This window comes from Oreochromis aureus, linkage group 3 (genome assembly GCF_013358895.1).
Source record: "Oreochromis aureus strain Israel breed Guangdong linkage group 3, ZZ_aureus, whole genome shotgun sequence".
NCBI lineage: Eukaryota > Metazoa > Chordata > Actinopteri > Cichliformes > Cichlidae > Oreochromis > Oreochromis aureus.
Genome location: NC_052944.1, coordinates 42453552 through 42478711, shown reverse-complemented (window position 1 = coordinate 42478711; position 25160 = coordinate 42453552). Strand labels below are relative to the sequence as shown.

The 25160-nt window shown below is 36.5% G+C and overlaps 2 protein-coding genes and 1 long non-coding RNA gene across 5 annotated transcripts in view; 2 read left to right on the top strand and 1 right to left on the bottom strand.

The window, feature by feature from the left end:
- The window catches only part of LOC120439368, a 36076-nt gene extending 25918 nt beyond the window's left edge, over positions 1 to 10158 (top strand). Inside the window, exons 2-9 of one of the 3 annotated variants that reach the window (XR_005612596.1) lie at positions 5290 to 5428; positions 7310 to 7365; positions 7473 to 7832; positions 8289 to 8427; positions 8552 to 8609; positions 9146 to 9258; positions 9392 to 9451; positions 9942 to 10158. Coding sequence is in view for 2 of the 3 variants with exons in the window: in XM_039610294.1 (XP_039466228.1) it covers positions 7317 to 7365; positions 7473 to 7832; positions 8289 to 8427; positions 8552 to 8609; positions 9392 to 9439 (654 nt within the window). In the remaining variant the exon portion in view is untranslated. Of the gene's footprint in view, positions 1 to 5268; positions 5429 to 7309; positions 7366 to 7472; positions 7833 to 8288; positions 8428 to 8551; positions 8610 to 9145; positions 9259 to 9391; positions 9452 to 9941 lie in introns of those variants that run through there. The other 2 variants (XM_039610294.1, XM_039610296.1) reach the window with 2 other exon arrangements.
- Positions 10159 to 11304: 1146 nt separating this feature from the next.
- Positions 11305 to 20815, top strand: LOC120439372. The gene is made up of 3 exons (XR_005612597.1): positions 11305 to 11413; positions 20560 to 20615; positions 20723 to 20815. It is a non-coding gene; the product is annotated as an uncharacterized LOC120439372 (long non-coding RNA).
- Positions 20816 to 21735: 920 nt separating this feature from the next.
- Positions 21736 to 24926, bottom strand: LOC120433752 (polymeric immunoglobulin receptor-like). The gene is made up of 5 exons (XM_039600582.1): positions 24825 to 24926; positions 24349 to 24684; positions 23209 to 23529; positions 22041 to 22258; positions 21736 to 21822 (listed from the first exon to the last, which is right to left on the bottom strand). Exons 1-5 carry the CDS (start codon positions 24862 to 24864, stop codon positions 21736 to 21738), a joined length of 1002 nt encoding a protein of 333 aa, XP_039456516.1. The 5' UTR covers positions 24865 to 24926.
- Positions 24927 to 25160: the final 234 nt, after the last annotated feature.

Below are 25160 nucleotides of genomic sequence, written 5' to 3'. Positions count from 1 at the left end.
TCCAGATAAGTGATTAAGCAATGTTTCATAACTCACATCAGTGACGTGCAGTGAGGTTCATGATTGGTAAGGCACTGACTCCTCTGAGTCAGATCAACAAATATATGAACCCAAAAATCGAAGCTTTTCAATTTTGACATTACGTGAAAGCTTTCATTTTTGCTTTAATCAATTCTAGATTGTTCAACAATATATTTAATAATTGTGCCCCTAAAAATATTAAAATTAAATAGAAGATTAGAACTGGGCAATATGGACTTAAAATCTTATCACGACATTTTGTGGTATTTTTTGCGATAACAATAAGTCTGAAGGTTCTCAGTCATCCTGGTCATCGTAGTCTAAGGAGCTTGGAAAGAAAAGTGAAGCTTCTTCAGTGAAGAAGCTTCTCGGATGAGAGATGAAACGTCTTCAAGCAACTTAAAGAAGTCCAGACGCTTTTCTTTCCAAGCTTCTTAACAATAAGAGTTGCAATAAAAGATCATAATAGTATTTTTGCCTATAAATCTATCAATGCAGCCTCACAAATACTGCAAATTAAACTTAGCAAATGTGCTATTTAGACAAACCAGCAGTTATTTATCTTGTTGAATTGATGATAAGTTTGACATTAATGGAAGTAATAGTCTCAACTAAATTATCATATATATTTTTAGAGGTTTGAAAGCAGTGTATCATTTTAATCACATAGGATGTGTATTATCACAATATTGATAAGTGATGCAATAAGTGCCCAGCCCTACAGAAGATGCATTAAAATTTATTTAGATTTGGTGTGTCTCATTTTTTGTGTGTAGTAAATAAATTGGTCAAATGACCTGGAAGCAATTATAGAAAAACCATTAATTTTACATCAATTTATTAATTTATAGGAGATGATAGGAGATGCATTGAAATACAATTGGTGCATCTAATTGCTTAGGACTGATTTAGTGTCAATTTGTCCTATGTGAAATTTACTGATGTTCCCTAAGTGTGCTGCTTTATCCACTGTGTCAATGTCGCTCTCAGTGTAATGTGATTACACTGTGAATCCATATACCTTTAGAGCTCAGCACTGCCCTCCATCAGCCTCACTCCATGCATTTTTGCAGCACATTTTTGACCAATAACATTAAACATGTAACACACATTCGTCAAATAAATGAGGTAGTCTGCATCAAGTCATCATCTGTATTACATGTGTAATCAAACATGTACGTTGGCGATTTAGAGAAACAGCAGTGGGATTGCGCATGTGTGTGTCCGCGGTGAGACACATCATCATCACCTCCTCTCAGCGTTTTACCTTGTATTTGAACAGAAAATCCGTAATGACAGCAATTTTGACCATAAAAATATTGAAATCACACAGAAAGCAAATTTAAAATCTAGTGTACAAATTGAATTTCTCTTTTGTTAGTATTTTACTTCTCATTAAGGTGCCTCACTTGACTGCATGTCACTGATTCACATGTATCTACAAAATATTCAAATATACACATATTCAGTTGAAAAAAAAAATCTGATTAATGACAGACACAGAAGTTGAAGAAGCATTCAAATAATTTCAGAGCTCAATCAAGGTCAACTAAAATACATACCCCATCCATGGCTGCCATGATTAAGTTGATATTGCGTTTAGCTGTCCCCCCCCCTTCTTTTTGAACACTAAGGTGGTCAGCGTAGTGGTCCAGCTTGGCCATGAAAGTCGACAACAAAGGGACCATGGTGATGCGGGTGAACTCTGCAACAACCTGAAACATATTAAAAATTACAACTAGAGAATATTCTCTATTAATTTTATTAGAGGCCACATGCAAGAATGTTACAACTTTCAGTCAAACATTGTTAATTTTAAAAGATACAAAATTTACAGTACTTTGTTATTGCAAGTCATTTTCATAAGAACTTGTATTTGAAGAAGAACAAAGTTAGTAAGAATTACCTCAGTCTCTGAAAACAGGGCAGGCCATCTGTTTTTGACCTCTGCAATGAATGGCATGTCTTTGATGATTTCCTGTCTTCGGTAGCGATGATAACCAATGGAAACTGATACAAGGAGTTAAATACATTATTTATAACAGTATTACACATTATTCTGCACTTCAATGACAACAGATGAATGCATGTCTTATACTTTACAAATCAAAGTGTTAATCGCTTAAATCCCTGCGTTTGACACTAAACCAGAAATCAACATGGAGTCGAATTCTTTCAAACAATGTAGCAACTTAATTGATGCACATTTCTAAAATACACAACACATTCATTTCATTCTTCAAACTACAGGATCGCTGGCGCTCCCAGTGGTCATTACTGATGTCAGGGAGCAGGTGCGGTAGATGTTGGGAGTAATTTTAAAACTGTCGGTCTTAGTAGGCAAGTCTCACCTTAACAGGAATCGCAAAAGATTTTTGGAAAATTACACCGAAGCAGGTTCAACAATATTTGTTAAATGTCTTCATACTTCTAACACGTGAGAGAGGTATGCAAGCTAGAGTGTTAAAAAATTTACCAGGCATCATTTCTTTAAAAAAAAAAATGCAAAAGTATTCCCGAAAGTGTCAGATGTTTATCAGTTAGTATACATTAATCAAATTTGTCATCCTTAAATTGTTGTACTTACCAAATAATCCTCAGATGGCGATGCATTCTATCCAGGATACTAAGCATATGCAAGTCTCAGTTGAAAATGGCGGATGATAAATCTTCCACACTGCACATGTGCAAACTCAGAAGTATGGAGAGCCTATTAGGACAATCCTCTTTAAATTAAAGTGCTCTTCATTTTAAATGAACTTTTTACGTTACTGCATTTTGTTGTATTGAAATATTATGTTGTTAATTAAATTCAAAACAACATACTTGTGTTTAAAGTTAAAAATCAATTGGTAGCATTAGTTTTAACATGAAACGTTTACATAATTCTACCAACATCAGTGTGTCAGATAGATAATAATAAAACTGCTGGAAAGTTTGAGCTTCACAATCAACACACTAACGCTTCATGTGTAACAGTTAAAGCTGTCAAAGTGCAGATGCTGGTGACCTTTGACTTTAAGGGAAGACATTTTATGTATCAAGAGTTCATATCAACTGAGATAACTGTGATACCTTTGCTTACGTGAGCTCTAATCATTTCAATCAATGTTAACATCACAGTCTAGGAAGTGCTCTGCTCTACTTGTTCATCATCTGTTGATCAGCTTGCCTCTACTTATACTGAGAGCAAACCTTCAGTCTTCACCTGAACATTGAACGAACTGCTGTACTGCAACGTCCTTCAAGCCACAAGTCTTCTTCTTTGTTTCCTAGAGTCTGTTCCTTTGTCAACTGTGAATGGAGACACTGTATTTCACTATAAGACAAACCAGCTTTGTGCACTTTGTAAATAGAGACTGTGGATTTTTCATTGCTCGAAGATTCTGTAAATGTTATCTTTTCACAATCTCTAATAATAAACTCACTGAGTCTGAAGTCTTGAGAGGGGCCTGCACATTGGTTATGATACTAAAAGTTACTCCACACATTGCACAGCTCATGAGATTCTATCAGCATATTTAAGCTTTTTTTTTAAGGCAGCATGTGGTTCTCACAGATGCAATTAAAGTCACCTCCAAAAAACAGATATTCCTCACCACTACACCTCTGTATCACTTCAGTTAGGACAGTTAAGAAAACAATGGTGATAATTGGAGTGTATTTAGCACGTTGAAAAGGCAAAATGAAATAACTTTACTGATACAACAAGAGCATTTGTCATTTTTTGCCTAAAAGACATTTTTGATTGATCCATTAGAGTATGACTCACTTATGAGAGATTTTGAAAACAGTGTTAAAAGTCATTTTAAGACAGTCTGCATTTTCTTGAGCAATTAACTAGAGGTTACCGACAGAAGATAGTGAAGAATATGTGGATGATCAGAGGATGCCACTTCAGAATTATAGTTTATTTTTTAGAGGATGCTGTAAAACTATGAATGTTGTGCAGTACTTGTATGATTTGGATACACCAGCTAATATGCTAACCATAATTAAGAAGTTGCCATAATGGATCGGTGGAGGACTACAGCCAGTGAAATAGAGAGATTTAATCAAACAGTCACAATCAATGATACTGCTAAATTTGTAGAGCGACAAGAAAATATTCTAGGAGATCCTGTATTTGGAAATATCCATCCATCTCCAGTCTCAAATAATAGTGTAAAACAAGCTACTTTGAGGTCTAGAACAAGGCAGTTTTGGTATTAATGTAACTGCTGTGGAGAATAAGACTAACATTAAGACAAGGGAAAGGAAACCAGATACTGTTTCAGAGATCAAGAAAATATGTCTTTGATGTGGATTTGGTCACACATTGGAGTTGTGTGCTCTAATGGAAAGGAAAATGGGGTATGCTTTGCTTGCTTGTGTATTGGGCACATCAGCAAGGACTGAAACATATTTCATGCAAATTGTATCATTTGAAGCATCCCCAAATGCTCCATATTCATTTAAAAGGGGGGAGAAACAGAAACGATGGGAAAAAAGTATTTTCCTGAATGTGTCATCATCATCATCATCATCATCATCATCATCGTTTATTTATATAGCACTTTAAAAACACACCTAGACCAAAGTGCTGAACAATACAACTATAAATAATAGTAATAATAAAGTCATGATGTAGTCATGATGAACAGCTTGCTTTGTCCAGAGAAAGCCAACAATTTATGAAGGTGGTCACTAACTCTTGTTAATGGTCACTATCAGGCTGCATTGCCACTGAAAAGGAGTCAGCAAAATATACCAAACAATAGAAAGTTTGTTGAGCAACGTACTCAAAACCTAAAGAGCAGGGTTAAGAAAGATCCTTTATTTCAACATGTATCATCATTTTATGGTACCAGAAGAGGATGTCGATTTGTTTCTTGTGGTGGCCAAATAGTCCCTGATAACTTCAGGATGTGAATGCACATACGTTTTGGTGCAACTTCATCACTAAGTGTTGCTAACTTTGCCTTGAGACAGTGTCCAGAAAATAAGGACTAGTTTCATCAGGTGACTATTCATAAAATCTTTATTATTTTTAAATGTGAATGACTGTCTCATATCAGCAGCCAGTGAAAGGTACGCAGTTATGCTGTACCAAGACGTTGTTTCCATTTGGTCTAAAGGCAGGTTTAAACTGACAAAATGGATAAGTAATCGGCATGGATCTGGACCATGAGTTGCTTCCTCTGGACAGAGTGTTATATATTAGTTGTTTTGTAAACACTTCTAGCTGTCTGTCAGAGGACATGACCTATCTTCTCACTGGCATGCCAGGGACTGGGACTTCCTGGAATCACTAAGAGGAGGGACGTATCACAGAGAAGGTGCCTGGCTTTCTACGGGTTTTAAACCAAACTGAAAACCCCTCCGTCTCTAGCTTCATGTCTGCCAGTTAAAAGAAGAAATAACAACAGTAAGTATTTTATTTTTAAACTATTTATATTTTTAACTATTTTTATGGCTTACTGGATGCATCTGTTGCCTTGCATTTTTAAGAAAACTGTAAAAGGTCTGACTGTTTTTAAAAATAAAATATATGGCCTAATTATCATTAGCTGTGATATTTTTTATTTAATAATTGTACCAGAAAATGTCAATGTTCAGTCCAGACCGCTGGTATTGTTTGATTTCAGAGAGATAGTCCTACTCCTTTTCTCTTGTCTTTTTACCGTCATTTTATACAAAGCTGAACAAGTGATGATGTCATTTCTGATTTCACTGTAATGTGAGAACTCAGTGTAACTCAGTGTAATATAAAGTGTAACACATTTTATGAGTTACACTTTATATTTTGCTGTCACCATGGAGAAAACTTGTGTTTCCCTTTGTCAGTCTCTGCATCCCTGATAGGAAACTTCTGCAGCAGAAAAGTGGCAAGAAAAAAAAACAAGATTTACTCCATTAACAAATCACAAGGTTATTATAACAACTGTACTGTCTGAAGACTTTGTTTACAATACAAAACACCCACACGTTAGTGTGAAGGAACTGACTGGGGAGTTTGTACTCACATGAGATGTTCAGGTGCAGCACTGAGTTGAGCTGTTCACCATAAACTCTCTAAGCACTCAGTGCCTAGAACTAAAAATCTAACTAAATACAAGTTAATGTTATTCTTCAAAGACTGTGTTTTATTCATTGCTCTGTTTAATCATTTGTATGAAACAAAGGGGTGTCATAGTTTCTGGGATGATCTGACCAAGTGTTGATGTGGAGGACCCAAATGAAGACACTTAGAGACAGTTTTATGTTCTTGGAGATAATTTTAAGCATGAAATACAAAAAGAACCAAAATCCACAACTTCCACAAACAAAACTGTGAAAGGCACAAGAAGCTTTATAACACTGGGGAAATGAGATGGACAGAAAAAGGACAAAGTAACACTGGCACAATATATACACAGGAGGGAGATTTAGGGGAGTGGAGACAGCTGGGAAACAGAGCAGGAACAAATTAAACATGATGAGACAGGGGAAGGCAAACCAACCATAATGCATGAGACAAAGGACTGGCAAAATAAAACAGGAAGCTATTAACACAGAGAGTAGTAAGTAATAGGCTAAACAGACGTGGCCCCAAGACAGAGTGAGAAGAGAAAATGATGAAACACAGGCAGATGAACATATTGACAGGAAGAGAGACAACACATAGAGAAAGAAGTACAAACATATTAACTTGAATCAGACAGCCACAGAGACACGATTCGGACAGACTGGACACGAAGGGAGCCAACATAAATAGAAAGGAACAAAGACCCATAAATAAAAAACTCAGCAAACAGACCATAAATCTTATTATCATTGTACTTTTAAAGAAATACATAAACTCCAATGTCACGGGTTACACCTAGTTAACTGTACATAAATATATACTTCTTCCTCTTCCTCTCACTATGTACAGAGGCCAGATACATGTGCTGACTCTGACTATATGTCTATAGCTGGGAATGTGTCTTTTTATGTGTGTGTAGGCATGTGGATTTGGATGTGTGTGTGTGTGTGTGTGTGTGTGTGTGTGTGTGTGTGTGTGTGTGTGTTTCTGTTTGAAAAGAAAAGCCTTCAAACACATACAAAAAAATCGCCATTTCTCTCTGGTGGACAAACTCTGTAACTACAACATGTTTCTAAAAGACTTCAAGCCTACTTTGATATTTTTGTAGTTTCTCATTATGTCTGTTCGTAGATGTTGTGATAAGTGAATGAAGTCAGACTGTAGATTTTTGTTCTTCTAGCTGTACTGACTGACCTTTGACCTCATGTGTTGATGACTCTTCACCTCTGTCTCCTCTCACAGGGAGAAGATGATCTGCAGGATCCTGCTGCTCATCATCCTCCCCTCATGTGTCTGTGGTTAGTTTACAGCTTCACTTTATGAACTCCAAATAAAGCTCAACAACAGATTTGTTCCAGTTCTCAGTGTGTCTGCTCCTCTCTTTCCCTCTCTGTCTCCTCAACAGGATCATTTGTAGTCAATGTGACACAGACCTCCTATCAGGCAGAGGAGAACCACAACATCACACTGGAGTGGACGTTCACCACCAAACCTGACAGATCCAACAAAACCCTCAACATCTTTTGTGAAGTCTTCATCAGTGATAACGTCTCAGTCCTGTATCATGTTCATGAAGGTGTTGAGGTGTCAGAGTCTCAGGATGCAAAGTTTTCAGGACGAGTCCAGAGTGACAAAGACGCCCTCAGAGAAGGACGAATCAGACTTCAACTGTCCAGACTCAGGACTGATGACTCGGGTCTGTACCTGTGTGAGGTCAACACTGATTATGGCTTCAGTGTTGGAAGATGTCGACTCAACGTCACTGGTGAGTTATAGAATCCAGATTTTTTAAAAGGTATTATTATCACTGTGAGACTGACTAAATTTAATGGAGTTCAGATCCAGAGAAGGCCATTATTTTTCTGATTATCATTTTCTTTTTGTGTTACAGAATGTTACAAAAGCATTTGCTCTACAAACAGTTTGCTTACAAAGTTGATTCACTGTTGTTCTTCTTTTTTGGTCATGGCTCAAAATTAGTTCCAAAGTTAGAGTGTTGTGGTCCCTCTGTGTTTCTCTTTTCTCAAGGTTTTGTTTAGTCTACCTTCTGCAGCCTTTCACAGTTTATGACTGAAAGTTGTGTTGTATAGAATGGTACACTGTAGCAAGAGAGAGTTTGTGCTCAGAAACTGTTTTATATTTGTTAGTAATTTTAAAAAAACAATATGAAAATTTCTTGATCAAAAGAATAATGTAAAGTTCAGTTTTGGTCATTTTGCAGGAGCCAAAAATTCAAAGGAGAAGTACTGGGAGAAAGTTAAAAATGCTTTAGCAGGTGGACAGATTGCAGTTATAATACTTGCTGGATTGATGGTCCTATTAGGTGAAATAGTTGACCCTAAATTCCTCATTAACAAAGGGTAAGTTAGTGTTTCCTGTCATTTTTAAAACCAAACTAAACTTTTAAAAACCCTTTTTTTCTTATTTATGTCATTGCTTTATGTTTATTTTTTTTCTTTTACTTTACTTTTGCTTACTCTACAGAGTAAGAGAAGAGGCCGCATCAGATGCAGATGAAACAACAGTTCCTCTTCAATTATTGGTGTGAAGTATTTTCTTACACTTTACTGATTCCACTGAATAAAACTTACCGATACTTAAAATTCACTGAAGGAGATCTCCCTCACAATTAGATAACTTTTTCATGTTACTTGTCAAGGAAAATCGTCTTATTTTTATTAAAATGATAGCTTGGTAAAATCAACCAGACCAGTGCACCAATTATCATTCGAATTCTTCAATCTGATCTTTAAAAGATTTATAAAAATGTTAAAATAATTTGGGCTAACAGATATACAAACAAACCATGCTACACACCATGTTTAGTGACTGCGAATGTGTTTAAGGTTTTGAAAAAAGATTATATGAGTTTGGCAAAGTGTGTCGAAGTACCTGAACAGTGTTTAAAAGTTTGGCCAAAAGAGTGCTTGAATCAAAAACTAAGTTAAAGCCACTGAGAATTTGGTTTAAAAAAACTGGAGTTTAGTGTTTTAGCAATTAAAAAAAACCTCTAACATCCAGTCTTTCGAACACTGTCCAGGCTACTATACTAAATCCAGCTATATTCCACCTGCACAGATCTAGAGGAGAGCTGCTGAAACAGGTGTGGCTGGTAAGATAAGTTCTGTGAGGCTACTCAGGTGTTTATAATGAAAAGACCGACAGATTCTGGGAAATACTTCAAATGACCAGTGAGTTAGATTAACAATAAATATTTGCTGTCGTTAACTTTAAACAGTACCTCTCTGTGTGAAACTGAAACATTTATAATACGGTTTTGGATCAGGCTGCATTGACTCTGTGACTTTTCTCTGCTGAAAACAGGCAGACGATGGCTCAGAGGGCTGTGAAGTCACACATCTAGAAGCATAAGGCCTGCTGGTGGTGTGTAAAGCCTCTACTTGCCTTCTACACTGTTTTGTTACTAATTTAATAATAGGTTTTACATTGTTTGCTGTTGTTTATCAGTGAACACAGATTTCGGAGGAGCACTTTTAACATAATTTTCATTTATATAGTGGTCTTGATTTCATTAGACATTTTCCAGGATAATATCTGGCACTTTCATAAGTAACCAAGGTTTCATTTATCAGTGTGGGACTGCTGTATTACCTAAAAAACTCATTTCATTCATCTTCCAAACAATGTTCATTTACACAAATGTTTCAGAGAAACTGATTTCTCTATCAAGGATGAACTAGTATGTTTCCATAGATTGCCTTTGCATAAATGTGTAAATGAAGTTTATGTCCTTTTTTATTCCTTAGGTACAGTAAATAATATTAAAGGCAGGTGCTTAACATTAGAAAAAGACAGGAAGTGTGTCTCCCATGGTTTCTCCAAAGTCTGCTAATCTGTCATCTCCTCTATGCAGAAGCCTAGATGTTCTGCAACAAGAGTGTTTGTGTGTGAGAGAAAGCCATGGAGGAGAATCTGGATTTACTAATGGATCGACTTCCCTGAAGGCTCTTTGTAAATAGAGGCAGTGAATTATCCCCTACTTGTAAAGTCTGTAAATACTTTATATCTGTGTGCACTGTAAATAAACTCTCTAAACCTGCTTTACTGAGTCCAGCCTGCCTTTTGACCATGACAGATTTTGATCTCATAAGATCAAAATCAATGTTTTTACTTTGCTGTTTCCACTTTTGCTCAGTTGTCATCTTAGTTAATTATTATTCTACAACTCCTCTTGAGGGACCTTTCATTTTAATTCACTCAATTTATTTGCAGGTAAATGTGTAAACTCTGCTTTCTCCCCTCACATACATGTACACAAGCACTCCCACTGTCATCACTACTTATACTTCCTGTGAAAATTATATGTGAAAAAAAACTTGTCACTCATACTTCTTTGCAAAAAAGAGTTCTGTAAATTCTACATTAGAAATATTCCATTAGTCAATCATATTATTTTGTTATAACAAAGTTAATCTAAATATAAACATTTATCCTTCATTCTGTTAGCACTTTAGCTGGGTATGGAAACAGGGTCATTACTCATTTGGTGTCCAGGTGCCAGAATAAATGAACCTATGTCTCTCTCCACACTCTTTATCCTATGTATTAAAAACCAAAAAAACTTTCATGGTCAGTGCTGTGTTGCAGGCAGGGTGTAGGACCCAAAAACATAACACTCAGAGGAATAAACTCAAAAAGCAGCTTTAACGCTGGACCAAATTTTCATAAAAAATAAACTCCACAAAAGCAAACCAAAACCTGAACGTGGACGCTAAGAACTTAACTAAACTAAACTAAACTAAATTAAACAAGAAAACAAACACAACAGCATAGTGAGGGTACAGCAGGACATAGAACAAGGAAAACACAGGGTTTATATGCACACTGGAGAAATCAGGGAGTGGGAGACAGGAGGAGAACACAGCTGGGATTAATTAGACATAACAAGACAACAAGGAAGCAAAACTACATACATTGACATGAGACAAGGGACCGTCAAAGCAAGCAACTCTTACAAGTTTATTTATTTTTTATTTTTTATTTTGTCTGAGATCACGGGGTCAGCAGCCTTAGCAGAGAAACTCAGACCTTTACAACAAAATAACTGATGAGACTCTGACACTCAAATAAAACTGTGGACAATTTTGTCAGCTGATCAGAACCGGTTTCTCTGGTGTGTCTAAAAGTTCATCAGAGTGTTGGGCGTTTACCTCAAAATAAAAGTGAAAGAAAAAATGAACCATGAAGAAACAAAGACGTGAATGAGTCCTGTGTACATATTATGTTATTATGCTATAAAACTGAAGCCAAACACAGTCATCTGCCAGAGACGACGTGTTAAAGAGGATAAAAAGCTACCAACTGAAAGAAGAGCAGACAACAGCAGTGTGTATTCCTATTTCTCTTAAAAAAATGTACTTATTTTGTGCGTAGTGTTTATTTGTAAAGCCGGGTGTGACTGGGACTTATGATTAAACAGTCTGTACATTGTGTGAGTTATGAGTCTTAACAGACATGTCGAACAGTGAGCTGAAGCTAATCCTTCATTAGAAATATTCAGGCTGTTGTTTGTTCTTCCAGCTTCAAAAAAGCTGCACAAAATAGTCGCCAACCACAGGAAATTTATTTGGAGTGTTTTCATAGTTTTATTCTTGAGATACACCAATTTTTATATACTGCAGAAAAAACGAAAATAAATATTGTAATGCAAATTTTCAAAAAAAAGAAAACAGCATGTGCATCAAAATAAACTATTTCCAGCAGTGCAATTTGAGTTCTAAGCATCCCAGAAACGATACAGAAAATCATGAAGTCAAACATGACTTTTAAAGACACCAGTATAGGCTTAAGGCCCTGAAGGTAAAAAACTACATTTCCCGCGGAAATTACGTCAGGTCCGGTTTCAGGCAGGTAATGGCGGACATGCGATAGTTCGCGCTGACGTCTATTCCAACGTAGGAAGTGTTATGAACAGCTGATCGGATCGGCAAAGCGTGTTTCTGGAATATTATGTTTTTGTTGCTGCAAGTGCATTTTATGCAATTTTTGCAAAGCTATATGTGGAAGGAAACCGTGACCTAGGACAGGCTGATGGCATAAGATGCAAGTACAACTCCTCCGGTTTCATATGAAAAAAAAAAAAAAAAAAAAAATGCGTTCACGTGGTTCCGGTTCTACAGGGGTTTAAATAATAATAGTTATGCAAAACGGAGCGTGCCCGCTCCGACCGGTTTTAAAGGGTTAAGCAGATAAAAGGCTTGGAGTTGATTTGTGGTGTGGTGCTGGCATTTAGCAGGTTTTCCTGTGAAAAGACAACATGGAGCTCTCAATGCAGGGAAAAAAGCCATCCTTAAGTTCTAAAAACAAAAGAAACCCATCGAAGAAATTGCTGCAATAATAAGAGTAGCAAAATCTACAGTTTGGTACATCCTGAGAAAGAAAGACAGCACTAGTTAACGACAAAAAGACCTGGACGTCCACAGAAGACAACAGTGGTGGATGATCACAGAATCATTTCCATGGGGAAGAGAAACCCCTTCACAGCAGCTAACCAAGTGAACAACACTTTCCAGAAGGCAGGCATATCGATATCCACATCTACCATAAAAAGAAGATGGCATGAATGTAAATACTGAGGGTTCACTGCAAGGTGCAAGCCACTCATAGGCCTCAAGATTAGAAAAGACAGATTGGATTTTGCTAAAAAAAAATTGCAAGAAAAAAGTATGGAAAAGGGGTGGAACAGCTTATGATCAAAAGCAACCACATCATCTGTAAAACACAACGGAGGCAGTGTGGTGGCCTGGGTGTGCATGGTTGCCAGTACCACTGGGACAGTAGTATTTATTGATGATGTGACACAGGAGCCTCAATGAACTCTGAGATGTTTAGAGATATGCTGTGTGCTCAAATCCAGTAACCCGTGAATGAAGTCAGATTTTCCTTCTTCTTTCTGCACTGACTGACCTTTGACCTCATGTGTTGATGACTCTTCACCTCTGTCTCCTCTCACAGGGAGAAGATGATCTGCAGGATCCTGCTGCTCATCATCCTCACCTCATGTGTCTCTGGTTAGTTTACAGCTTCACTTTATGAACTCCAAATAAAGCTCAACAACAGATTTGTTCCAGTTCTCAGTGTGTCTGCTCCTCTCTTTCCCTCTCTGTCTCCTCAACAGGATCATTTGTAGTCAATGTGACACAGACCTCCTATCAGGCAGAGGAGAACCACCTCTGCAGCTCACACCTCACTGATGGCTGAACAACTACAAACCAACACAAACATTTAATCAGCTACAACCACTGTAATAGAAGCAACCATAAAGAAAACCCCACACTTTAATTTACTCTGAACATATTTCACATTTTAAAATGTTCACAGGTGAAGAAATGTTCTATTTTTGTCACATGGTGGCGCCATGTTTTCAAATGATAAGCAAAAGAGAAATTATTTCTTCCATTGTAGACTCATTAGACTTTTTTAAATTTATCGTTATTATTTTTTTAGGCTTGTTTAGAGGCAGTGTAGACAGACAGGGATGGGAAGTCCTGAATAGTGACAAAGATTATTATTGTAGAGCACTCTGTATGTGTCTAATTCATTTAAGGAAACATTGCATTATTTTGCATTTTTAAAAGATGTTTATTTTTTTGTACCTTGTAACAAAGGCCAGTAGTTTCAAATACACTGCATACGTAAGCACATAAATTTCTAAATGATACAATAGACAAAAATACATAAAGCAAAACCAAATGGTCATAACCTCTTAAAGTTACATTTTAAAGGGGGGCAGCACATGGCTGTTGCTTGATTAGGTGGCCAAAATATGAACTTCCTCCAGAGTCTCATTGTTAATTATTCTGATACGGATATGCATTCGAATAATGCCCAGCAATAAAGAACAACAATAAAACATGGTGAAGCAGATTGTATAGGAGGTGATCATCAAATCTCAGAAACATGCTCAAAAACATCAAAACTAAACAGATATGAAAGAGAAGATAACCTCACAGAGTAGATCAACCAAATTTTGAATCAGATTTTTTTACCTTTTAGATTTTGGTCTTTAATAATGCAGAGTCGGTTTGGTCCTGCTGCGTTTGGGCTCTTTATGTTCTGAGGTTGGATCCAAGTTGTCATGTGCAGCAGATAACTGAAAATAAAACAAACAAATAAAACAAACAGCATAAAACATGAGAAGCACAACAGATTTTCAACAACCTTATGCAACATTACCGTTTCATGGAGACTGAAGTTTAAAAATAAGAAGCACAAAGTGGGTTTTTTTTCAGAGACAGGAAAAAAATGATGCAACATTCAAAATATCATAAGAAGTTCAACAGGTTTGCATCAGAGCAGCTTACATGTACTGCAGTGTCAGGAAACAAGACTAAAGGTGCTTTCACACTTTTAGATATGACATCATGAAATTATGATACTGTGGAAAAATCAGGTAACATCACCTCTTTTCACTAAATTTCACTGAGAAAGTCACACTGACAGCATGAATCAACAACACTCACTGAAACCTGCAACAACAGACAGAAAACAAGTGACACAAACTCACCTCCATCTTTGTGTCATTTTCTCTGGTGTTCAGTCCAAAGTTCCTCCTTGTCTTACTAATGTAGAAGAGCATGAGGAAAACAGCCATCAGCAAAACACCATCCAAGGACGCACGCACAACCAGAAGCCAGGAGGAGTCAGGACAATGTGTAGAGACTCCTGCAGTGACACTTTCACTCTGTGTTGCTGTTTTCTGTAGAGTGAAAGCAGGTGGGTTTGAAGCCATTTGTGTTGTTGTTTGCAGTGGGGATGCAGTTGTGTTTGAAGCTGTGAATAATAAACATAAAACAATTAATATTAAATCAATACTGATACACACTAATACACCATAATAATAATACTGTCATACAGGTAAATACAAACATTTATCAAACACAAAATGCATAACTTTGTTCATAACATAAAATATAAAGCACACTAAAATTGTTTACACCTGCCTGCAGTTACAGTGAGTCTGTGTATCTTGTGGGAAAATGGTAGATGAAATCCATTTTAGCTGTGCCATCATAATTGAAAAATAAATGTATTCAAAGAGGAGAACACACTTTTAAAACACACACTTTAACTTGGTTTTTTTCTTTTCTTTTTTTGGGGGGGTGGGGGGGGTGGGGGGTAAGTTTTTTAAAGATAAAGCCTCATAAGAAATACGGTTTTGCAGATGGTGAACAGATGATTAAATTTACCAGCACAAAAAGAAAATAATACTCTGAGATTGATCATCCAGCCTTTTTTTAAATGTCAAACCATCTATTTCAATTTAGAAAGTTCTAGGAAGGTATAGTGATGTCTCAGCCAGTGTATCAGCTGATCTCGGGCAGTAACATTAATCTCACTGTGATTTTATTTATTCTTATACTTATAGTTATAATTTGTTTACTTTATTTTTGATTTTGGTTCCTGTTTGAGTTGTGATCTTAATAATAATAATGTTTTTACTATTTTGAAAAGAAACTTACCATCAATGACAAGAACATTTAGACTGTAGTATGAATCTGGAGACAGAGGGTTTCCATAACCACAGCTGTACCGTCCTGTGTCTGACTTGGTCAGCTGTGTGATGGTCACATACAGTCCAAATGTGGATTGTGGTCTGTATTCAGTGCTGTATCTGCCACTCACAGCTTTATCATTAGTTGTGTCAATGAGGATCTCCCTTTCATTCTTACACTGATTCTTACAAAAGAACTTCCTCTGTCTATACCCAATATTGGAACATCCCAGTGTCATGTTTTCTCCCTCAGGTTCTGTGCGATAAAAACCAACCCTTTTACCGAGATCTGTGAAAAAGAAGAACATTAATGAGCCTGAACTGAAAGTGTAAGCTGTTATATCATAATTATATGTCCTGGTTCAGATAAACAAAGTTATCATCAACTTATGAAACTACAGTTTTTACATGCTGTATAAAATGTACACCTACATGGTGTATAACATTAAAGTTACATTTATTAATTAACTACAGCTTGATCTAAACATGGTCTATAATGCTAAATTAGAGGTAGTGAGCGCTCTTCATAGTTTTATTTCAGGGAATTTTAGTACAAACTCACCATTTGAAACTCTGACTGCAAAGTCATAGTATGAATCTGGAGCAGAAGGTCTTCCTAAAGCACACCTGTACAGTCCTGAGTCAGACTTGATCATGTGTGTGAAGGTCACAGACACAATTCCTCTTCCTGGAGATCCGTCTTCATATTTAATGCTGTATCTCCCACTCTGAGCTGTGCTTCCATCTGTTTTAATGAGGATATCTTCTGCTCGCTCACATTTTTCCTTACAGAAGAACTTTGTGCTTCCAGACAAATATAAGTTGCAGTTAAGCGTGCCATTTAATCCTTCAGCTGCAGACAAAATATTGTGTTTTGCCTTGACGAGCGCAGCTGCGTCTGTCAGATGAAAAGAAATGATAACAAAATTAAAAACACAAAAAAGATAGATATTCACAACATAAAATAATGTATGAAAATATGTGTATTTTATGAAATGATTCATAAAGATGACTTCCTTTTTTTTTTATTAAAGAGCAACATTATGATCATCAGTTCTCACCTGACAAGAAGCAGAAGAAGAGAAAATGAAGGATTTTCATTCTGATTTTGATCCTGATGCAGAAAAGTTGTTACACTTCAGAAGAACAGCGTCTGACACTTCACTCCGTCTGTGTCTGTCAGATCATCAGAAAACTGATGTTACTCGATGACTTGTTTCCTTTTTATCACTTCCTTCAAATTTTTTAGATGCATTCATCACACGCTAAAGATGATGATGATGTGATAATGAAACGTATGTGTGTACAAAACATCATATATCTAACATTATGAATCTGCCTTTTTGTAGATCAGTACTGTGAAGCTTCTCTGATGCCGTAAATGTGGATGAAAAGAATTTCAGACCAAATCTGACTTTGAAATACTGATGACAGGTGGTTCAAGCTCTGACAGGAACACATGAAACAGAATTTTTCTTTGTTTTGTAGCCATGTAACCATTTTATAATTAATACAATGTTCGTGTTGTGAACAGTAAAATGAACAGTGAAATTCAAAAAACATCCATTAGGCGTAAGGAAAAATATTAATATATTTATGTATAAATCAACATATTCTTTTGCTGTCGCATTTTGAAATTATTTAATAGTAAATACTTAAAATTAATGGCACAGTTGGCCAAATGGTGCCAAGTGTAAAATGGATTTAGAGGATTTCTTGAATAAGAACCTGTTTGTAATGTCTGACAAGGAAAACGCATATCATGTCTGTCAGTGAGGGCAGCAGCCAATTTATTTCTAAACTACATCAGAGAAATGATAAGATGCTAACAAGATAGTAATTTGCTCAAGATACCAAATGTTTTGGGTTGCACTGACACGCAATCTATAATGTTGTGCAACCACGTATTTTATCTTCATACAAGCTGCGTTTACTTGGGAACAGGAAATTAAGTAAGCACTGCTGTTAGAAGCTGTAAGAAAAAAGTCAGTGTTTCGCGTCAGTCAGTATGATACAGGAAAAAATAACCTGAAATGTTTCTTACTTAAAGGTGTGAGTGATGCATGAGTGTTATCTGGTTAGTAGCTTGTAGTACAGGAATTTCATTCTCAAAGTGAAAAAACAATTCTGAAAAAATTAAATACATTTTACATAGAATTTCAGGTTTTTGTTTTCTGGATTAATCTGTATCTAATTGGTAATATGATGCCATAGCATGTTATTTTGAAGAACCTTCTGAGTTTTAATGAACACAAAAGTAGGTTGTCAGATTTGTAATATTAGTTCCACTGTCTGTTTGAGGAATGCAAGAATTTTCCAATTTCTCATTAATACTATAAAACATCACAGTTTTTTGTTTATTTTCAAGGTGCAAATTTACTCCATGAGTTATCTGAACTTTTGTTTACAATGTGCTCATGTAAAATTAACTATTTCCAAGTGAACTATGCAGACTGCATTTCAATTAAATTAAATTCAATTTTATTTATATAGCGCCAAATCACAACAACAGTCACCTCAAGGCACTTTATATTGTAAGGTAGACCCTACAATAATACATACAGAGAAAAACCCAACAATCATATGACCCCCTATGAGCAAGCACTTTGGCGAGAGTGGGAAGGAAAAACTCCCTTTTAACAGGAAGAAACCTCCGGCAGAACCAGGCTCAGGGAGGGGCGGGGCCATCTGCTGCGACCGGTTGGGGTGAGGAAAGAAAGACAGGATAAAGACATGCTGTGGAAGAGAGACAGAGATAATAATAACTCAAATAAATAAAATGCAGAGAGGTCTAAGAAAACATGAGTGAGAAAGGTGACTGGAGAAGAAATACTCAGTGCATCATGGGAGTTAGCCAGCTGCCTACACCTATTGCAGAATAACTAAGGGAGGATTCAGGGTCACCTGATCCAGCCCTAACTATATGCTTTAGCAAAAAGGAAAGTTTTAAGCCTAATCTTGAAAGTAGAGATAGTGTCTGTCTCCCGAATCCAAACTGGAAGCTGGTTCCACAGAAGAGGGGCCTGAAAACTGAAGGCTCTCCCTCCCATTCTACTTTTAAATACTCTAGGAACAGCAAGTAGGCCTGCAGAGCGAGAGCGACGTTCTCTAATAGGGTGATATGGTACTACAAGGTCCTTAAGATAAGATGGGGCCTGATTATTGAAGACCTTGTATGTGAGGAGCAGGATTTTGAATTCAATTCTGGATTTAACAGGAAGCCAATGAAGGGAAGCCAAAACAGGAGAAATATGCTCTCTCTTTCTAGTCCCTGTCAGGACTCTTGCTGCAGCATTTTGGATCAGCTGAAGGCTTTTCAGTGAGGTTTTAGGACATCCTGATAATAATGAATTACAGTAGTCCAGCCTGGAAGTAATAAATGCATGAACTAGTTTTTCAGCATCACTCTGAGACAGGATATTTCTAATTTTAGAGATGTTGCGCAAATGGAAGAAAGCAGTCTTACATATTTGTTTAATATGTGCATTGAAGGACATGTCTTGGTCAAAAATGACTCCAATGTTCCTCACAGTGTTACTGGAGGCCAAGGTAATGCCATCCAGAGTAAGAATCTGGTTAGATACCATATTTCTAAGATTTTCAGGGCCGAGTACAATAACCTCAGTTTTATCTGAATTAAGAAGCAAAAAGTTAGCGGCCATCCAGGTCTTTATGTCTTTAAGACATAAAGGTGACTGAAGAAGAAATACTCATGGGACATCATGGGAGTCCCCCAGAAGCCTATACCTATTGCAGCATAGCTAAGGGAGGATTAAGGGTTACCTGATCCAGCCCTAAGTATATAATTAACAAAAAGGGAAGTTTTAAGCCTAATCTTAAAAGTAGAGATAGTTCCTGTTTCCCAAATCCAAACTGGAAGCTGGTCCCATAGAAAAGGGGCCTGAAAACTGAAGCATAGATAGATGCATAGAATTACGTGAAGTATAGGTTCTAATTCTGAATTAATACTGACAAGTTAATTTCGTATAACCAAGAAGAAACTCACTGAGAAGAAAACTGCCTCACAGGAACCAAGACAGGAAGCAATATTCAGGTTTAGATAACAGAAAAACTGAGTTATACAGGCAGAGCTTTAGCAAGCTCTCAATAGTCAATATACAATACTTAATTTATTTAAACACTGGTAATAATTATTTTTGTCTGTGTTGATCTGGAGAAATGTGTTATATAAACACTAAGGAGCTTGGAAAGAAAAGCGTCTGGACTTCTTGAGTTGCTTGAAGACGTTTCACCTCTCATCTGAGAAGCTTCTTCAGTTCTAAAGATCAGTGGTGGAGAGTCCCAGATTTAAACCTAGTGGGAGTTTCCCCCCCAAAGGGGGACAAAGGACCCCCTGATGATCCTCTACCTAATCACATGAGCCAAGGTGTCCAGACGCTTTTCTTTCCAAGCTCCTTAGTCTACGATGACCTGGATGACTGAGAACCTTCACAGACATAACCAAGTGAATAATACTCTCCAGGAGAAGGGCATGTCAATATTCACGTCTACCATAAAAAGAAGATGGCATGAATGTAAATACTGAGGGTTCACTGCAAGGTGCAAGCCACTCATAGGCCTCTAGCTTAGAAAGGATAGATCGGACTATGCTAAAAAAACAAACAAACAAACAAAAAACTGTTTTTCTCCAAAACCAACACAGTTCTGGAAAAACATCTTTTGGACAGATGAAAGGAAGATCAACCTCTACCAGAATGATGGCAAGAAAAAGTATGGAGAAAGCGTGGATCGGCTCATGATCCAAAGCAACCACATCATCTGTAAAACACGGCGGAGGCAGTGTGGTGGCCTGGGTGTGCATGGCTTCCAGTACCACTGGGACAGTAGTATTTATTGATGATATGACACAGGACACAAGCAGCCTCAATGAACTCTGAGGTCAGACTGTAGATTTTCCTTCATGGCTGACCTTTGACCTCATGTGTTGATGACTCTTCACCTCTGTCTCCTCTCACAGGGAGAAGATGATCTGCAGGATCCTGTTGCTCATCATCCTCACCTCATGTGTCTCTGGTTAGTTTACAGCTTCACTTTATGAACTCCAAATAAAGCTCAACAACAGATTTGTTCCAGTTCTCAGTGTGTCTGCTCCTCTCTTTCCCTCTCTGTCTCCTCAACAGGATCATTTGTAGTCAATGTGACACAGACCTCCTATCAGGCAGAGGAGAACCACAACATCACACTGGAGTGGACGTTCACCACCAAACCTGACACCTTCATCACTTCAGTGAAGGTTCTCTGTGGTAGTCCAAAACTCTGTCCTGTATCATGTTCAAGAAGGTGTTGAAGTGTCAGAGTCTCGGGATGACTGCAGGTTTCCCCAATTTTGAAAACAGCATATTTGCATAATGACTGAAACAGCTACTAGCACCACTGGCGAACAACGCCCTGTAAGGTCAGTTTCTTGATCATTAATATGCAATTTTTTAAGATCATTAATCAACAACCACTGATTGAAGGCAATTGATCAATGACCATGAGTACCATTCACAGAGAGTTGGGGAACAGCTGCAATTGCTACGTCCAGATGAATAGAATTGATTTTCCTACCTGTATGATTGAGCATGCATCAAGACTTTCATTTCTCCTTAAATCTTTGTTTGTATCTCCAATTTCACAGCAGTAAAACTGTTTCTGACAAAATATTTGAATTTCTAAATCCATGACATGTATACATGAACAAATGTAAAGTTAATTTCTATAATAACAAATAATGATAAGCAAATATGACTACACCGTAGCACCGTTTTGCTGAACACATTAAAGCTTCATGTGTAAAAATGAAAGTGCTCAACCGTAAGCAAAGACACTTTATTGATCAACAGTCCAACTCAAACAGTGACTCAGATGAGAAGAAGAGCAAAACAGCATTTCTGTTCTTGCTTGATTACTAGATTAGGTGGCCAAGCTATGAACTTCCTCCAAAGTCTCCTTATTAATTATACTGATACAGATGTAGAACAACAGAACAAAAATAAAACATGGTGAAGCAGATTGTATAGGAGGTGATCATCAAATCTCAGAAATATGCTCAAAAACATCAAAACTAAACAGATATGAAAGAGAAGATAACCTCACAGAGTAGATCGACCAAATTTTGAATCAGATTTTTTTACTTTTTAGATTTTGGTCTTTAATAATGCAGAGTAGGTTTGGTCCTGCTGCGTTTGGGCTCTTTATGTTCTGAGGTTGGATCCAAGTTCTCATGTGCAGCAAATAACTGAAAATAAAACAAACAAATTAAGCAAACAGCATAAAACATGAGAAGCACAACAGATTTTCAACAACCTCATGCAACATTACCGTTTCATGGAGATTGTGCTTCTTATTTTTAAACTTCAAAGTGTTTTTTTTTTCAGAGACAGGAAAAAAATGATACAACATTCAAAATATCATAAGAAGTTCAACAGATGAGTGACACAAGTGACACAAACTCACCTCCATCTTTGTGTCATTTTCTCTGGTGTTCAGTCCAAAGTTCCTCCTTGTCTTACTAATGTAGAAGAGCATGAGGAAAACAGCCATCAGCAAAACACCATCCAAGGACGCACGCACAACCAGAAGCCAGGAGGAGTCAGGACAATGTGTAGAGACTCCTGGAGTGACACTTTCACTCTGTGTTGTTGTTTGTAGTGGGGAGGCAGTTGTGTTTGAAGCTGTGAATAATATACATAAAACAATTAATAAAAAATCAATACTGATACACACTAATACACCATAATAATAATACTGTCAGACAGGTAAATACAAACATTTATCAAACACAAAAGAAAATGAATTTTGTTCATAACATAATCTTGCCAGTCAGGTTCAGTCTCATCTCATCAAACTGGCTAAAGGATAAGTTAATAACCTTTTACACATTAAAATATAAAAAAACACTAAAAATGTTTACACTTGCCTGCAGTTACAGTGCAGCTGTGCAAGAGTAGAAACTTCTCCTTGTGGGAAAATGTTAGATGAAATCAATTTTAGCTCTGCCATCATAATTCAAAAAATTACGGAGCCCCGCAAGGGACATTGGAGAAAAAAATATCAAGATGAACTTTTGCGAGATCTCAGAAAAGCTCATCTTCATTTTTTTTTCCAATGTCCTCTTGAAACTCCAAAAAATAAATGTATTTAAAGAGGAGAACACACTTTTAAAACACACACTTTTGCTTTTTTTTTTTTTGGGAGTATATAATATGTGCAGTGATTAAAAAAAACATGGCTGTGAAACTTATTACGTATGACAATATCTTCGTGTTTTGTTTTTTTTTTAATTAAAGCATCATAAGAAATACGGTTTTGCAGATGGTGAACAGATGATTAAATTTACCAGCACAAAAAGAAAATAATACTCTGAGATTGATCATCCAGCCTTTTTTTAAATGTCAAACCCTCTATTTCAATTTAGAAAGTTCTAGGAAGGTATAGTGATGTCTCAGCCAGTGTATCAGCTGATCTCGGGCAGTAACATTAATCTCACTGTGATTTTATTTATTCTTATACTTATAGTTATAATTTGTTTACTTTATTTTTGTTTTTGGTTCCTGTTTGAGTTGTGATCTTAATAATAATAATAATGATAATAATGTTTTTACTATTTTGAAAAGAAACTTACCATCAATGACAAGAACATTTACACTGCCGTATGAATCTGGAGACAGAGGGTTTCCATAACCACAGCTGTACTCTCCTGTGTCTGACTTGGTCAGCTGTGTGATGGTCCCATACAGTCCAAATGTGGATACTGGTCTGTATTCAATGCTGTATCTGCCACTCACAGATTTATCATTAGTTGTGTCAATGAGGATCTCGCCTTCATTCTTACACTGATTCTTGCAAAAGAACTTCCTCTGTCCATACACAGTATTGGAACATCCCAATGTGATGTTTTCTCCCTCAGTTTGTGTGCGATAAAAACCAACCCTTTTACCCAGATCTGTGAAATAGAAGAACATTCAGTTGGATTGGAGTAAGAACTGAAACTGTAAGCTGTTATATCATAATTATATTTCCTGGTTCAAATAAATACAGTTATCTTTTCATATTAGATCAGAAAAAACACATACTTACTTGATCCTCTCAGAATCAACACTTTTTGTTGTACAATATATAATGAAGCCATGCAAAATGTTGCCTTCAAACTATGAACTTGAAGGGCAAAGATACGAACCCTTGAAGTTATTTTCTTCTTTCATTTGGCTTATTTTGTGAAGCATTTTTCAGGACTCGCAGCTAGATGAGCCTGGTATCAAAACTTATAATAAAAGGTGACTAACTTGTTTTTAGCATGATGAGACTTTTGGAAGATCATCATCTTTTTTAAGGTTTCTCAAACACAGCAAAAATGGCTTCTGTTACTTATTGATAATACATTAATAGAATTTTGCTATTAAAATCATGATATAACCCATCACACTGATACTCAAAATCAGTTAAATATGTGAACATGAGACAGATTTGGCTTTAGACTGTGGGAGTTGGATTTGGTGTAAAACTGAGTTGGTTTTAGCAGAACCTAAATTTGAGTCCATAAATAATTTTATATTGTTGTAGGCTTTACACTGAGGTGCTAGAATTTCAATTCAACTACAGTTTTTACATGGTGTGTAAACTGTACACCTACATAGTATATCACATTAAAGTTACATTTATTAATTAATTAAACTGTTTGATATAAATATGGTCTGTATTGCTAAATACGAGTTAGTGGGGTTCTTCACATTTTTTATTTCAGGGAATTTTAGTAAAAACTCACCATTTGAAACTCTGACCTCAAAGTCATAGTATGAATCTGGAACAGAAGGTCTTCCTAAAGCACACCTGTACATTCCTGAGTCAGACTTGATCATATGTGTGAAGGTCGCAGACACAATTCCGCTTCCTGGAGATCCATCTTTATATTTAATGCTGTATCTCCCACTCTGAGCTGTGCTTCCATCTGTTTTAATGAGGATATCTTCTGCTCGCTCACATTTTTCCTTACAGAAAAACTTTGTGCTTCCAGATAAAGTTAAGTAGCAGAGAAACGACGCATTTCCTCCTTCAGCTGCAGACCAGATATTATGTTTTGCCTCGACTTGCACACCTGCATCTGTCACATGAAAAAATTTCATAAAATTAAAAAACAAAAAATAATCACAAGATGAAAATATGTGTATTGTATAAAATGTTTCATAAAGTGGACTTATATCTTTTTTTTTATAGATCAACATTAAGATCATCAGTTCTCACCTGACAACAAGCAGAAGAATAGAAAATGAAGGATTTTCATTCTGACTTTAATCCTGATGCAGAAAAGTTGTTAAACTTCAGAAGAACAGCGTCTGACACTTCACTCTGTCTGTGTCTGTCAGATCATCAGAAAACTGATGTTACTCAATGACTTGTTTCCTTTTTATCACTTCCTTCAAATTTTTTTAGATGCATTTATCACACGCTAAAGATGATGATGATGTGATAATGAAACGTATGTGTGTACAAAACATCATATATCTAACATTATGAATCTGCCTTTTTGTAGATCAGTACTGTGAAGCTTCTCTGATGCCGTAAATGTGGATGAAAAGA

Bases quoted from the DNA above. Each gene is read 5' to 3' on its own strand.
- LOC120433752 (XM_039600582.1), bottom strand. From the start codon at position 24,864: ATGAAAATCCTTCATTTTCTATTCTTCTGCTTGTTGTCAG. The intron at 24,685-24,824 runs GTGAGAACTGAT...TTCATGTGACAG, and splicing joins ATTCTTCTGCTTGTTGTCAG to ATGCAGGTGTGCAAGTCGAG. The intron at 22,259-23,208 runs GTAAGTTTCTTT...TATTATTCACAG, and splicing joins AAATGTTCTTGTCATTGATG to CTTCAAACACAACTGCCTCC.